Consider the following 16,586-nt stretch of genomic DNA (forward strand, 5'->3'; position numbering starts at 1 on the left):
TTTGGTTTGAAAACAAATGAAAGCAGTTACGACTTCGTCAAGAGTCATGTGGTCTGTAAATACTACAACACCAGAGTCAAGTACTGGACAATACTACACATATATCCTTGCTACAGTATCACAATATATCGTATCATTGACCCTGTATCGTGATACGAATGAACAGAGTCTGGACACTAAAACCTACCAAATACTATATATAAATGAACACACACCAGCATGTACTGTTTATTGAATCATTGAAGATATTTTATCACAAATGCTTCGTCACAAACTTCTGCTTCTTGTGTTTGTGCGTCGACTGGTGGCGTCTTCACAGGGTTCTTGAGGAACAGGTGAGCTCACTCCTGATCTCTGGAGGACATTTTCATCTAAATAATTATCTCTATTCCTGTTTTCACCAGCGGACGTGTTATGAAATTAGCACTTGTTGACATAAATAAAAGGTTATAAAAGTAGAGCCTGCAGCGTTAAACTGTCTCTCGTGAGTCTCTATGAGAAACACTGAGTCACTGACTTTAACTAATGTCTACTTTCAACTGTCAACAGTCTTTTATTTATGTTTTACAGTCTTTTTTATCTTAAATGAGAGGATAATACGTCTATTAAGTAGCAGACAAAGTTTGAAAATACATGGAAGTAATAATACATTTTTATTTAAAGGTATTCAAGGTCACAGTACAGTTACATTGAAAACAGCAAAACCTCAATAAAACAAGACAATTTAAGGAAATTAAAAGTTGGTAAATTTCAATAAAACAAGACAATTTAAGGAAATGAAAAGTTGATAAATGTCTAAAAAACAAGACAATTTAAGGAAATGAAAAGTTGATAAATGTCTATAAAACAAGACAATTTAAGGAAATTAAAAATGTATAAATGTCAATAAAACAATACGATTCAAGAATTGAAAAGTTGATAAATTGGCAGAAAAAGTGGAGAAAATATGTATTATTATTGTTATTATTATTATTAAGATGAATGTCAAACATTGATTTAATAAAAGCTTTGTTTTCTTATCCACATGATCTCAAAATTATTTAATAAATGAAATAAAACACTTCAATATATTTTTTATAATCTGACGTTTCATTGTTAAACATGGAAACGATTAGAATCTTGTTTATAGCTAATATTTGTACAATTGACGTGAATTGTATGTATTATTAAATAGTAATGATCAGGTGTGTATTCATTAATTATTTGATGTATTTATTCTCCAAAGAAAGAGAGTTTTTGTTGATTTTAGTAGTAGAAATAAACGTTTTGGATACTTCAATGTCAGATAAGTGGAATTACTCTTAATAATCCTGTTATTGGGTTAGAAACTTACAAAACCGAATGTTACGAGCACGTTAGCGGTAAATAACGAGTAAATAACGAGTATATAACGAGTAAATACCGAGTAAATACCGAGTAAATAAAAACTAATCATGTTAATGATTCCTCGAGGCTTCCTGAGGTGACTCACCACCTCTCGGCCGCCAGGGGCGCTGGTGAGCTCCTGCCTCCTCCACGCCGTCGCTATATAAATGTGCGGAGCCGCGAGCCTGTCACTCACGAATGACTGACAGCTGAACGATGAACTCTCAGGACATACAGATCCTGGATAAACACCCAGTGAGCGACATTCGCAACAACTTGGTGAGAATTACGTTGTTTTGTCCACAGAACGGAAGCTGCGTGACACTGAATATAACGACGTCGTTATTATATATGATATATATTGTAATATTATTGTAAATCGATCGAATAATACGCGAAGTTTCTCGCTTCAAATGCGTGGATTTATTTGTTTAATATTTATACTTGAAGCAGGACAAGTGTATTTGAACAGCGATGACGTCAGATCAACTCTAATATGACACATGTGCGTCATCGATCTGAAGCCAGTTGTCGAGTTGTTTAGAAATGTCGTCAGAAATAACGTTAGTTTGATTTAAAAGCTCGAATATTGTCAATATCGCCCTCTTTGTTGTGGGTTTAACTTCGTACTGCGCATGCGCGGGTTTAAAGCGACCTTTTTCGTTTCCCGTGTGAAGGACGATAAATTACACAATTAGTATTTAATATATAAACACATCAATACATTTATAAATACATGTGTGGATAGATGTCCTAGAATAACACATTTCTTTTAGGGTTTTTTTTCGAAGAAGAACGGCTCTCTTTGAGTGTTTATATACATTTATTTGTTTTTCGAAATAAGTAAATGTCGAATGATTTAATAAATAAATAAAGTAATGTTGAAATGTATCAATAGGTAAATGTATATTTACACAACAATTGCACCGTTCTTTAACATGCAAATAAAATTAGAAGTCGTTTATTTATTTTGTTTTTTTCTACACATGTTTATCTTTATGTATAAATATTTTTCATTACATATTAGTATTGTGTTTTTATTACGTATTATTATTGTTTTTATTACGTGTAAATATTATGTTTTATTACATATTAATATTTTGTTTTTATTCCGTATTAATATTGTGTTTTTATTATGTATTAATATTGTTTTTATTACATATTAATATTGTGTTTTTATTATGTATTAATATTGTTTTTATTACGTATTCATATTGGGTTTTGTTTAAGTATTACTATTGTTTTTATTCCGTATTAAAATTATGTTTTTATTCCGTATTAAAATTATGTTTTTATTCCGTATTAATATTGTGTTTTTATTATGTATTAATATTGTTTTTATTACGTATTAATATGTTTTTATTACGTATTCATATTGGGTTTTGTTTAAGTATTACTATTGTTTTTATTCCGTATTAAAATTATGTTTTTATTCTGTATTAAAATTATGTTTTTATTCCGTATTAAAATTATGTTTTTATTCCGTATTAATATTGTGTTTTTATTATGTATTAATATTGTTTTTATTACGTATTAATATGTTTTTATTACATATTAATATTGTTTTTATTACGTATTCATATTGTTTTCATTACGTATTCATATGATGTTTTTCTTTCGTATTAATATTATATTATTGATCAAAAATGATTGATTTAAAACAAAGACACACGATAATAAAACATCTCATGACCCGGATACTAACAATGACTCTGATCCTAATGTTGACTCGGATCCTAATGGTTTTGTGACAGAAGGACTCGAACCAAAAGGACGTCGTCCTCACAAACGCTGCCGAGACTGAACATGAACCGTTGCTCAGAGAAAACCCGAGACGCTTCGTCATCTTTCCCATCAAGTACCACGACATCTGGAGGATGTACAAGCAGGCGCAGGCCTCCTTCTGGACCGTGGAGGAGGTGAGTCAGAGTCCTCTTCTGTCCCTGAACCACCAAGTCACCGTGCTGGTTCTCCAGGTGGATCTGTCCAAAGACCTGGGCGAGTGGGACTGCTTGAAGGCCGACGAGAAGCACTTCATCTCCCACGTGTTGGCCTTCTTCGCCGCCAGCGACGGGATCGTCAACGAAAACCTGGTGGGAATCAAGTTTTGATGCATTTATAAAAATTTGGTCTGATAACTACAGGGAGGGGTTTGTTGTTGTGGGATTAGAACGTGTTTCGATGGAGACGGAGTTCAGGGTTTGAGGGAAACTCTGGATTTCGTTGACGTGTTCTTGAGCCACAAACCACTTCCTACTACTAAGTAACTTTAATTTTAATTGAAGTAATTTTTTTTTTATTGAAGTAACTTTTTTTTTTATTGAAGTAACTTATTTTTTTATTGAAGTAACTTTCTTTTCATTGAAGTCATTAATTTTTTTATTTAAGTTTATTTTTTATTTATTGAAGTAACTTTTTTAATTGAAGTAACTTTTTTTTATTAAAAACCCTTTTTTTTATTAGAGTAACTTTTTTTATTGAAGTAACTTTATTTTTCATTGAAGTAACTTTTTTAATTGAAGTAACTTTTTTTTATTAAAAACCCTTTTTTTTATTAGAGTAACTTTTTTTATTGAAGTAACTTTATTTTTCATTGAAGTAACTTTTTTAATTGAAGTAACTTTTTTTTATTGAAGTAACTTATTTTATTGAAAACCCTTTTTTTTATTATAGTAACTTTTTTTAATGAAGTAACTTTTTTTTATTGAAGTAACTTATTTTATTGAAAACCCTTTTTTTTATTATAGTAACTTTTTTTAATGAAGTAACTTTTTTTTATTGAAGTAACTTTATTTTTGATTGAAGTAACTTTTTTTTATTGGGTTTGAGTCTCTGTCAAAATAGATAATAAATAGAATATATTTCCATGAAAACATTAGAGACCTCAATGACCCTTGTGTTATCTCAGGGTCAAGGGGTCGAGGGTCACCTTAACCTTAACCTTAAGGGTTAAACCACTGTCAGTCTGTGTTGTCATGGATTAAGTTGTCATGACGATCTCTTCTTGACTGACAGGTGCAGCGGTTCTGTCAGGAGGTCCAGATTCCTGAGGCTCGCTCCTTCTACAGCTTCCAGATCCTGATGGAGACGGTTCACTCGGAGATGTACAGTTTGCTCATCAACACCTACATCAAGGACGTGGACGAGAGGCGAGTGGATCACGTGACCTTTGCAGCTTCAGTGTTGATCCAACGTTGGACGAGAAATGTTCTTTAAATTCAAAATCATAGACAATCTTCATATATATTTTCATGAAGTATAATGTAAAGTTTCTGTATTAATACATAATCTTTACACATAGATATTATAGTCCAAACATTTAATTCAATTTATTTTTATTTTTAGCCTTTTCAATATAAAAATATTAATTCAATATAAATAGTTCCACCGTGATTGGCTAAGAGCTCGGTACTATTTCCTGGTTCTTTACATTTAAAATCATATTTTCATTTTCCTCATCATCTTATATTGGTATATATGAATGTAAAAAAATTATTGAAGTTTTTTTAATTTTTTTATTAATTTTTTATTTTGATTGAAGTAACATTTTTTTGGTTGAAATAACTTTTTTAAATTTAAGTAACTTTTTTGTTTGAAGTAACTTATTTTGCTTGAAGTAACCTTTTTTAATTTAAGTAAGTTTTTGATTGAAGTAACTTTATTTGCTTGAAGTACCTTTTTTTTGATTGAAGTAACTTTATTTGCTTGAAGTAACTTTTTTGATTGAAGTAACTTTTTTTGATTGAAGCAACTTTTATTAATTCAAGTAACTTTTTTTAATTTAGTAACTTTTTTAATTTTAGTAACTTTTTTGATTGAAGTAACTGTTTTTGATTGAAGCAACTTTTATTAATTCAAGTAACTTTTTTTGCTTGAAGTACCTTTTTTTAATTGAAGTAACTTTTTTTAATTTAGTAACTTTTTTAATTTTAGTAACTTTTTTGATTGAAGTAACTTTTTTTTAATTGAAGTAACTTTTTTGATTGACGTAACTTTTTTAATTGAAGTAACTCTTTTTGATTGAATTACTTTTTTTGTTTGAAGTAACTTTTTTAATTGAAGTAACTTTTTTGATTGAAGTAACTCTTTTTGATTGAAGTAACTTTTTTAATTGAAGTAACTTTTTTGATTGAAGTAACTTTTTTAATTGAAGTAACTTTTTTGATTGAAGTAACTCTTTTTGATTGAAGTAACTTTTTTAATTGAAGTAACTTTTTTGATTGAAGTAACTCTTTTTGATTGAAGTAACTTTTATTAATTGAAGTAACTCTTTTTGATTGAAGTAACTCTTTTTGATTGAAGTAACTTTTTTAATTGAAGTAACTTTTTTAATTGAAGTAACTTTTTTGATTGAAGTAACTTTTTTAATTGAAGTAACTTTTTTGATTGAAGTAACTCTTTTTGATTGAAGTAACTCTTTTTGATTGAAGTAACTTTTATTAATTGAAGTAACTTTTTTGATTGAAGTAACTCTTTTTGATTGAAGTAACTTTTATTAATTGAAGTAACTCTTTTTGATTGAAGTAACTCTTTTTGATTGAAGTAACTTTTTTAATTGAAGTAACTTTTTTAATTGAAGTAACTTTTTTGATTGAAGTAACTTTTTTAATTGAAGTAACTTTTTTGATTGAAGTAACTCTTTTTGATTGAAGTAACTTTTTTAATTGAAGTAACTTTTTTGATTGAAGTAACTCTTTTTGATTGAAGTAACTTTTATTAATTGAAGTAACTCTTTTTGATTGAAGTAACTCTTTTTGATTGAAGTAACTTTTTTAATTGAAGTAACTTTTATTAATTGAAGTAACTCTTTTTGATTGAAGTAACTCTTTTTGATTGAAGTAACTTTTATTAATTGAAGTAACTTTTATTAATTGAAGTAACTCTTTTTGATTGAAGTAACTCTTTTTGATTGAAGTAACTTTTTTAATTTAAGTAACTTTTTTGATTGAAGTAACTCTTTTTGATTGAAGTAAATTTTATTAATTGAAGTAACTCTTTTTGATTGAAGTAACTTTTTTAATTTAAGTAACTTTTTTGATTGAATTACTTTTTTTGCTTGAATTTTTGATTCATACATATGTAAATGTGTATCAAAGAACTTGATGTTGGCTGAGAATGAGCTGCTTGGCAGAGGTATGTCTCAGGTCCAGGTCACTAACCCGTGATGCCTTCAGGGAACATCTGTTCAACGCCATCCAGACCATGCCGTGTGTGCGCAGGAAGGCCGACTGGGCGATCCAGTGGATCAACGACAGCGAGTCCACCTTCGGTGAGAAAACACTCGTGGACTTGTGTCGCGATGAAACCGTTAACGTTTTGGTTTCTCGTCCGAAGGAGAGAGAATCGTGGCCTTCGCGGCGGTCGAGGGAATCTTCTTCTCCGGCTCGTTCGCCTCCATCTTCTGGCTGAAGAAACGAGGCCTGATGCCTGGACTCACCTTCTCCAACGAGCTCATCAGCCGCGACGAGGTGAGAGTCCAACTCAGTCCCACGAGCCTCAGTCACGGACCTCCAACCTAAATGTTCCAGGAGGTGTGATGTTGTTGTTTTTTTTTATCTTTATACGTCAAAATAAACATTATATACTGTGACCTTAACGAGGGGCCGTCGATCCAAGAGGGAGGAGCAAAGAGCTGAAATATGATGAAAAATGTTTAAAAAAACAAAGTAAGTAAGTAAGTATTTTAAACTTATAGAGCGTTTTTCTAGACCAGGGTCATAAAGCACTTAAACAATAAAAAATAAACTCAAAAAAGATATACTTAAAAGGTAAAGACAACATCAAGAACAATACAGGAGTTCCAGAAAATCAAGGAAAAGCCTGCATGAATAAAAATGTCTTCAGATGTTTCTTGAAGGAGTCAGTAGATCATCAAACACAGATGTTTCTTGAAGGAGTCAGTAGATCATCAAACACAGATGTTTCTTGAAGGAGTCAGTAGATCATCAAACACAGATGTTTCTTGAAGGAGTCAGTAGATCATCAAACACAGATGTTTCTTGAAGGAGTCAGTAGATCATCAAACACAGATGTTTCTTGAAGGAGTCAGTAGATCATCAAACACAGATGTTTCTTGAAGGAGTCAGTAGATCATCAAACACAGATGTTTCTTGAAGGAGTCAGTAGATCATCAAACACAGATGTTTCTTGAAGGAGTCAATAGATCATCAAACACAGATGTTTCTTGAAGGAGTCAGTAGATCATCAAACACAGATGTTTCTTGAAGGAGTCAGTAGATCATCAAACACAGATGTTTCTTGAAGGAGTCAGTAGATCATCAAACACAGATGTTTCTTGAAGGAGTCAGTAGATCATCAAACACAGATGTTTCTTGAAGGAGTCAATAGATCATCAAACACAGATGTTTCTTGAAGGAGTCAGTAGATCATCAAACACAGATGTTTCTTGAAGGAGTCAGTAGATCATCAAACACAGATGTTTCTTGAAGGAGTCAGTAGATCATCAAACACAGATGTTTCTTGAAGGAGTCAGTAGATCATCAAACACAGATGTTTCTTGAAGGAGTCAGTAGATCATCAAACACAGAGATGTTTCTTGAAGGAGTCAGTAGATCATCAAACACACATGTTTCTTGAAGGAGTCAGTAGATCATCAAACACAGAGATGTTTCTTGAAGGAGTCAGTAGATCATCAAACACAGATGTTTCTTGAAGGAGTCAGTAGATCATCAAACACAGATGTTTCTTGAAGGAGTCAGTAGATCATCAAACACAGATGTTTCTTGAAGGAGTCAGTAGATCATCAAACACAGATGTTTCTTGAAGGAGTCAGTAGATCATCAAACACAGATGTTTCTTGAAGGAGTCAGTAGATCATCAAACACAGATGTTTCTTGAAGGAGTCAATAGATCATCAAACACAGATGTTTCTTGAAGGAGTCAGTAGATCATCAAACACAGATGTTTCTTGAAGGAGTCAGTAGATCATCAAACACAGATGTTTCTTGAAGGAGTCAGTAGATCATCAAACACAGATGTTTCTTGAAGGAGTCAGTAGATCATCAAACACAGATGTTTCTTGAAGGAGTCAATAGATCATCAAACACAGATGTTTCTTGAAGGAGTCAGTAGATCATCAAACACAGATGTTTCTTGAAGGAGTCAGTAGATCATCAAACACAGATGTTTCTTGAAGGAGTCAGTAGATCATCAAACACAGATGTTTCTTGAAGGAGTCAGTAGATCATCAAACACAGATGTTTCTTGAAGGAGTCAGTAGATCATCAAACACAGAGATGTTTCTTGAAGGAGTCAGTAGATCATCAAACACACATGTTTCTTGAAGGAGTCAGTAGATCATCAAACACAGAGATGTTTCTTGAAGGAGTCAGTAGATCATCAAACACAGATGTTTCTTGAAGGAGTCAGTAGATCATCAAACACAGATGTTTCTTGAAGGAGTCAGTAGATCATCAAACACAGATGTTTCTTGAAGGAGTCAGTAGATCATCAAACACAGATGTTTCTTGAAGGAGTCAGTAGATCATCAAACACAGATGTTTCTTGAAGGAGTCAGTAGATCATCAAACACAGATGTTTCTTGAAGGAGTCAGTAGATCATCAAACACAGAGATGTTTCTTGAAGGAGTCAGTAGATCATCAAACACAGAGATGTTTCTTGAAGGAGTCAGTAGATCATCAAACACAGAGATGTTTCTTGAAGGAGTCAGTAGATCATCAAACACAGATGTTTCTTGAAGGAGTCAGTAGATCATCAAACACAGATGTTTCTTGAAGGAGTCAGTAGATCATCAAACACAGATGTTTCTTGAAGGAGTCAGTAGATCATCAAACACAGATGTTTCTTGAAGGAGTCAGTAGATCATCAAACACAGATGTTTCTTGAAGGAGTCAGTAGATCATCAAACACAGAGATGTTTCTTGAAGGAGTCAGTAGATCATCAAACACAGATGTTTCTTGAAGGAGTCAGTAGATCATCAAACACAGATGTTTCTTGAAGGAGTCAGTAGATCATCAAACACAGATGTTTCTTGAAGGAGTCAGTAGATCATCAAACACAGATGTTTCTTGAAGGAGTCAGTAGATCATCAAACACAGATGTTTCTTGAAGGAGTCAATAGATCATCAAACACAGATGTTTCTTGAAGGAGTCAGTAGATCATCAAACACAGATGTTTCTTGAAGGAGTCAGTAGATCATCAAACACAGATGTTTCTTGAAGGAGTCAGTAGATCATCAAACACAGATGTTTCTTGAAGGAGTCAGTAGATCATCAAACACAGAGATGTTTCTTGAAGGAGTCAGTAGATCATCAAACACACATGTTTCTTGAAGGAGTCAGTAGATCATCAAACACAGAGATGTTTCTTGAAGGAGTCAGTAGATCATCAAACACAGATGTTTCTTGAAGGAGTCAGTAGATCATCAAACACAGATGTTTCTTGAAGGAGTCAGTAGATCATCAAACACAGATGTTTCTTGAAGGAGTCAGTAGATCATCAAACACAGATGTTTCTTGAAGGAGTCAGTAGATCATCAAACACAGATGTTTCTTGAAGGAGTCAGTAGATCATCAAACACAGATGTTTCTTGAAGGAGTCAGTAGATCATCAAACACAGAGATGTTTCTTGAAGGAGTCAGTAGATCATCAAACACAGAGATGTTTCTTGAAGGAGTCAGTAGATCATCAAACACAGAGATGTTTCTTGAAGGAGTCAGTAGATCATCAAACACAGATGTTTCTTGAAGGAGTCAGTAGATCATCAAACACAGATGTTTCTTGAAGGAGTCAGTAGATCATCAAACACAGATGTTTCTTGAAGGAGTCAGTAGATCATCAAACACAGATGTTTCTTGAAGGAGTCAGTAGATCATCAAACACAGATGTTTCTTGAAGGAGTCAGTAGATCATCAAACACAGAGATGTTTCTTGAAGGAGTCAGTAGATCATCAAACACAGATGTTTCTTGAAGGAGTCAGTAGATCATCAAACACAGATGTTTCTTGAAGGAGTCAGTAGATCATCAAACACAGATGTTTCTTGAAGGAGTCAGTAGATCATCAAACACAGATGTTTCTTGAAGGAGTCAGTAGATCATCAAACACAGATGTTTCTTGAAGGAGTCAATAGATCATCAAACACAGATGTTTCTTGAAGGAGTCAGTAGATCATCAAACACAGATGTTTCTTGAAGGAGTCAGTAGATCATCAAACACAGATGTTTCTTGAAGGAGTCAGTAGATCATCAAACACAGATGTTTCTTGAAGGAGTCAGTAGATCATCAAACACAGAGATGTTTCTTGAAGGAGTCAGTAGATCATCAAACACACATGTTTCTTGAAGGAGTCAGTAGATCATCAAACACAGAGATGTTTCTTGAAGGAGTCAGTAGATCATCAAACACAGATGTTTCTTGAAGGAGTCAGTAGATCATCAAACACAGATGTTTCTTGAAGGAGTCAGTAGATCATCAAACACAGATGTTTCTTGAAGGAGTCAGTAGATCATCAAACACAGATGTTTCTTGAAGGAGTCAGTAGATCATCAAACACAGATGTTTCTTGAAGGAGTCAGTAGATCATCAAACACAGATGTTTCTTGAAGGAGTCAGTAGATCATCAAACACAGAGATGGTTCCAAAGCTTAGGAGCAACAGTCTGGAAGGATTTCTCTCCTCTGGTCCTGAACCGTGTTCAGGAACCATCAGTAGATTCTGATCCACAGACCTCAGAGCCCGAGCTGGGGTGTACGTCTGGATCAGATATAGATATAGAAGTAAGAACCAGAATTTTAAAGTTGATCCTGAAAGAAACTGGCAGCCAGTGAAGAGTTTGAAGGATCAGAGAAATGTAAGTTCTTCTACTAGAGCGGCTCAGAATTCTGGCTGCAGAGTTTTGTTTTTGTAAGTCACGTTTTATTTAGAGTTCAAGCAGCACGAGGTAGTTTGTGTAAATTAATATTTTTGTACAAAAATAACTTAATAACTTAAAACTAGTTGAGTGACTCATATACCGTGACTCGAGGTGTTTTGTGTGGTTTTTATTTTCATTGTAAAACTTCTTGATGGTGTAAAAATGCTACATAGCTACTGGTTGTGTTGTTTTTTTTTGGAAGAATCCAAAGAGGGTTATTTTGTTATCATTTACTTCACAGTTATTGTTATTTATTTCCTGACTTTTTTCCAGTGAAGATCCTAGAAAGAGGGTTTTGTTTGAAGGTTATTGGTTCTAATATTTTTCTCTAACAAACTAACCGCGACTCCCATTATTTACTCATCGTGAGCAAGAAGTCAATCGAGTCAGAAGCGCCTGCAGCCTCGTGCTCCCAAATATTGACTCCATCATCATGTTTGCTATTCTTGATTTTTTAAAATCCGTTTGACAAACACGTCCATGTCTTCAAACTCGTCCATGTGTTCAAACTCGTCCATGTGTTCAAACTCGTCCATGTCTTCAAACACGTCCATGTCTTCAAACTCATCCATGTCTTCAAACTCGTCCATGTCTTCAAACACGTCCATGTCTTCAAACACGTCCATGTCTTCAAACTCGTCCATGTGTTCAAACTCGTCCATGTCTTCAAACACGTCCATGTCTTCAAACTCATCCATGTCTTCAAACTCGTCCATGTCTTCAAACACGTCCATGTCTTCAAACACGTCCATGTCTTCAAACTCATCCATGTCTTCAAACTCGTCCATGTCTTCAAACTCGTCCATGTCTTCAAACACGTCCATGTGTTCAAACACGTCCATGTCTTCAAATTCGTCCATGTCTTCAAACACGTCCATGTCTTCAAACACGTCCATGTCTTCAAACACGTCCATGTCTTCAAACACGTCCATGTCTTCAAACACGTCCATGTGTCCATGTCTTCAAACACGTCCATGTCTTCAGGGTCTTCACTGCAACTTCGCGTGTCTGCTCTACAGCCACCTGCTGGTCAAACCCTCCGCCGACAGAGTCTATGACATCATCAGCAAAGCTGTCAGCATCGAACAGGTCAGTTCTTCTTCTTCTTCTTCTTCTACTTCTACTTCTACTTCTACTTCTACTTCTACTTCTACTTCTACTTCTACTTCTACTTCTACTTCTACTTCTACTTCTACGTCTTCTTCTACTTCTTCTACTTCTACTTCTACTTCTACTTCTACTTCTACTTCTTCTTCTACTTCTACTTCTACTTCTTCTTCTTCTTCTTCTTCTACTTCTACTTCTACTTCTACTACTTCTTCTTCTACTACTTCTTTCTCTTCTTCTACTTCTTCTACTTCTTCTACTTCTACTTCTACTTCTTCTTCTACTTCTTCTACTTCTACTTCTACTTCTTCTACTTCTTCTACTTCTACTTCTACTTCTACTTCTACTTCTACTTCTTCTTCTTCTTCTTCTACTTCTTCTACTTCTACTTCTACTTCTACTTCTTCTACTTCTACTTCTACTTCTACTTCTACTTCTACTTCTACTTCTACTTCTTCTTCTACTTATTCTTCTACTTCTACTTCTACTTCTTCTTCTACTTCTACTTCTACTTCTACTTCTACTTCTACTTCTACTTCTTCTTCTACTACTTATTCTTCTTCTTCTACTACTTCTTCTTCTTCTACTTCTTCTTCTTCTACTACTTCTTTTTCTTCTTCTACTTCTTCTACTTCTACTTCTACTTCTACTTCTACTTCTACTTCTACTTCTACTACTTCTTCTTCTTCTTCTACTACTTCTTCTTCTTCTTCTACTTCTTCTTCTTCTACTACTTCTTTTTCTTCTTCTACTTCTTCTACTTCTACTTCTACTTCTTCTTCTTCTACTTCTTCTACTTCTTCTGCTTCTTCTTCTACTTCTTCTACTTCTTCTACTTCTTTTTCTTCTACTTCTACTTCTTCTACTTCTACTTCTACTTCTACTTCTACTTCTACTTCTACTTCTCCTTCTACTTCTACTTCTACTTCTACTTCTACTTCTCCTTCTACTTCTACTTCTACTTCTACTTCTACTTCTACTTCTACTTCTACTTCTACTTCTTCTTCTTCTACTACTTCTACTTCTACTTCTCCTTCTACTTCTACTTCTACTTCTACTTCTCCTTCTACTTCTACTTCTACTTCTACTTCTACTTCTACTTCTACTTCTACTTCTACTTCTTCTTCTTCTACTACTTCTACTTCTACTTCTACTTCTACTTCTACTTCTACTTCTTCTTCTTCTACTACTTCTACTTCTACTTCTACTTCTACTTCTCCTTCTTCTTCTCCTTCTTCTTCTACAAATGATCACGTGTTTGTTCCGCAGGAGTTCCTGACGGAGGCTCTGCCGGTGAAACTGATCGGGATGAACTGTGACCTCATGAAACAGTACATCGAGTTCGTGGCCGATCGACTCCTCGCTGACCTCGGACTGACTAAGGTATCAGAAGAATTGATGTGAATCTGACACTTATTTGTTTGTGTCTTTAATTGTTTCTTAATTTTTTTAACTTTTTACCTTATGTTCAATTTTTTTAACTATCATTTCAATAAAAAATATTGCTTTTATCAAAAAATAAATACAGAAAGAAAATCAATTCAATCAATCAATAAAAATAAGTTATTTCAACCAAAAGAAAAGTTACTTCAATCAAAGAAAAGTTGCTTCGACCAAAAGAAAAGGTACTTTCATTAAAATTTTTCATTAAAAAGTACTTCAATCAAAAGAAAGTTAAAATTAATTAAAAAAAAAAGTAACTTTGACCAAAAGAGAAGTTATTTAAATCAAAAAAATCTTCCTACGACCAAGAAAAGTTAGTTCAATAAAAAAAAAGTTACTTCGACCAAAAGAAAAGTTACTTCAATCAAAAAAAGAAGTTACTCGACCAAAATAAATTGTTCTTAAATAAAAGAAAAGTTACTTCGATAAAAAAAAAAGGAACTTCGACCAAAAGAAAAGTTACTTCAATTAAAAAAAGTTCAATTCTTTTTGTTCTTCAACTTCAATAAAAAAAAAAACACTTGTTTAAATAAAGAAATATTTTTGGACTTCAACAGTTTTCTTCAAAATATCTATTTTTTGTGTCTGGTCCATATTGTAGGTTTGACCCTTAATTATTGAATCCCCTTTTTGTTGTAGTGTTATATATATATTTATATTTTTTATCAAGTTAAAAACATTTTGAAATCTTTTTTCATTTAATAATTTATTTAGATAAAAGAGAATGTTATTAAATCAACTTTTTTCTTAAAAGGTGTGGGGGATTGAAGGAACTTTTATTTTTATTAAAATACTTTTTTTTAATAAAAATGTTTTTATTTATGTGTATCTTCATTAATAAATCCCCAAACAATTAAGGTTTTTATTTTTTTAAGTGGAAAAAGTTTCAAAAGTTTTCTTCTCAATCTCTTTTTTATCTGAAGCATTTTCATTTGTTCGTCTTTTCCGTGTCTTCAAAGATCTACAACGTCGTGAATCCGTTCGACTTCATGGAATTCATCTCGCTGGAAGGAAAGTCCAACTTCTTTGAGAAACGCGTCGGCGAGTACCAGAAGTTTGGAGTCATGTCGAGCGGCGACCAGAACGCCTTCACCCTCGACGCCGACTTTTAACCAAAGGGACGCTCAGTTCACTTCCACTCCCGCCTTAAGATCCCGAAGACTCGTGAGTCGCTCGCTCCACGACGAGGAGATCCGGTTACGTCGTGTTCTGTCAGAAACAAAGAAACAATCATGAATGTAGAATCCTGGACGGTTTGAAGATAATAAATCTATTTATTTATACATTTTTGCAGAATGTTTTTAAAATGATGTCATTTTTTTTTACCTCAAATAAACTATAAATGTGTCGACAAACATGTTCCTCACATCAAGAAGTTACTCTTTATTAAAAACTCCTGCGACTGAACGTTTTCCCTCATTACGTGGATTTGAAGAAGCTGATAATCCATCAGTCGACTCTGAGATTTAGTTTTTTTTATTTATATTGTAATATGTTTGAACATTTCAGTAAATTATAAATTAAATTAAGAATTCAATTTGGGTCAGTAAGAGTTGTTTAAAAACAAAAACAAGGATAAAGGAGCAGAAACGGTTATAAAATGAAAAGGTTTAAGATAAGTAGGTCACTCAGGAGGAAATATATTTTCTTAAATTAGCTTTTATTTTGTCAATCACCGGATTTGTTTTTTGCTGACTCAGCGGTTACTGTTGATTTTTTTTTCTGTAATACCACTGAATAAATAAAGGTTTTCTTCATGAAGATGTATTTTTTTAATCGTTAAATGTATCGTCACTTTTGTCAATAAAGATACAGTTATTTATTTATTTATAAATCCATTTGTTTAAAATATATATATATTCAAACATACACTGATGATACAGTGTATTGGTCTTTCATCCGCTTATTTAAAGTATACAGGTTTTTTTTCCATTAATATATATATATTTTAATGAATCATATAATTTTAATATTTTTGTTGTCCATTTGTAGTAATACATTTTATTTCATCCAAGCTTGGAGTCTTTAAAAAGCACAGATTTGTACTCATATAGTAAAGTTTCCAATCACCACAAAATCTTCTTTCTTCCTTATAAAAAAAATTCACCAGATAACAATAAATGGAGGTGGATTTGTTTCTTTATTCCTCGATCCCAAGAAAGTTGCTGTGTCAGTGGATGATAGAGGATAATAAAGTGATGGATCAGTGGATGATAGAGGATAATAAAGTGATGGATCAGTGGATGATATAGGATAATAAAGTGATGATCAGTGGATGATAGAGGATAATAAAGTGATGGATCAGTGGATGATAGAGGAACATAAAGTGATGGATCAGTGGATGATAGAGGAACATAAAGTGATGGATCAGTGGATGATAGAGGATAATAAAGTGATGGATCAGTGGATGATAGAGGATAATAAAGTGATGGATCAGTGGATGATAGAGGATAATAAAGTGATGGATCAGTGAATGATAGAGGATAATAAAGTGATGGATCAGTGAATGATAGAGGATAATAAAGTGATGGATCAGTGGATGATAGAGGATAATAAAGTGATGGATCAGTGGATGATAGAGGATAATAAAGTGATGGATCAGTGGATGATAGAGGATAATAAAGTGATGGATCAGTGGATGATAGAGGATAATAAAGTGATGGATCAGTGGATGATAGAGGATAATAAAGTGATGGATCAGTGAATGATAGAGGATAATAAAGTGATGGATCAGTGAATGATAGAGGATAATAAAGTGATGGATCAGTGGATGA

General features: G+C 33.2%; 1 protein-coding gene across 2 annotated transcripts; it reads left to right on the forward strand.

Annotated features, from left to right (window-relative positions):
* The first annotated feature begins 1,504 nt into the window (after positions 1 to 1,504).
* Positions 1,505 to 15,638, forward strand: rrm2b (ribonucleotide reductase M2 b). Of its 2 annotated transcripts, none has more exons than XM_087785662.1 (9): positions 1,505 to 1,644; positions 3,120 to 3,284; positions 3,342 to 3,458; positions 4,381 to 4,514; positions 6,540 to 6,634; positions 6,700 to 6,833; positions 12,247 to 12,351; positions 13,639 to 13,752; positions 14,772 to 15,638. In XM_087785662.1, exons 1-9 carry the CDS (start codon positions 1,582 to 1,584, stop codon positions 14,922 to 14,924), a joined length of 1,080 nt encoding a protein of 359 aa, XP_087641788.1. In that variant the 5' UTR covers positions 1,505 to 1,581; the 3' UTR covers positions 14,925 to 15,638. The 2 variants fall into 2 exon arrangements, with proteins under 2 accessions (XP_087641788.1, XP_087641790.1); XM_087785664.1 differs by having other exon boundaries at positions 1,527 to 1,644; positions 3,123 to 3,284.
* The last annotated feature ends 948 nt before the right edge of the window (positions 15,639 to 16,586 follow it).

Source organism: Callionymus lyra, chromosome 3 (assembly GCF_982586985.1).
Source record: "Callionymus lyra chromosome 3, fCalLyr1.hap1.1, whole genome shotgun sequence".
NCBI classification, from domain to species: domain Eukaryota; kingdom Metazoa; phylum Chordata; class Actinopteri; order Syngnathiformes; family Callionymidae; genus Callionymus; species Callionymus lyra.

Excerpts from the sequence above, each read along its gene's own strand:
- rrm2b (XM_087785662.1), top strand. The coding sequence starts at position 1,582 with ATGAACTCTCAGGACATACAGATCCTGGATAAACACCCAGTGAGCGAC. Across the intron at positions 3,285-3,341 it reads CCTTCTGGACCGTGGAGGAG|GTGGATCTGTCCAAAGACCT; the intron begins GTGAGTCAGAGT and ends CTGGTTCTCCAG. Across the intron at positions 4,515-6,539 it reads ATCAAGGACGTGGACGAGAG|GGAACATCTGTTCAACGCCA; the intron begins GCGAGTGGATCA and ends TGATGCCTTCAG.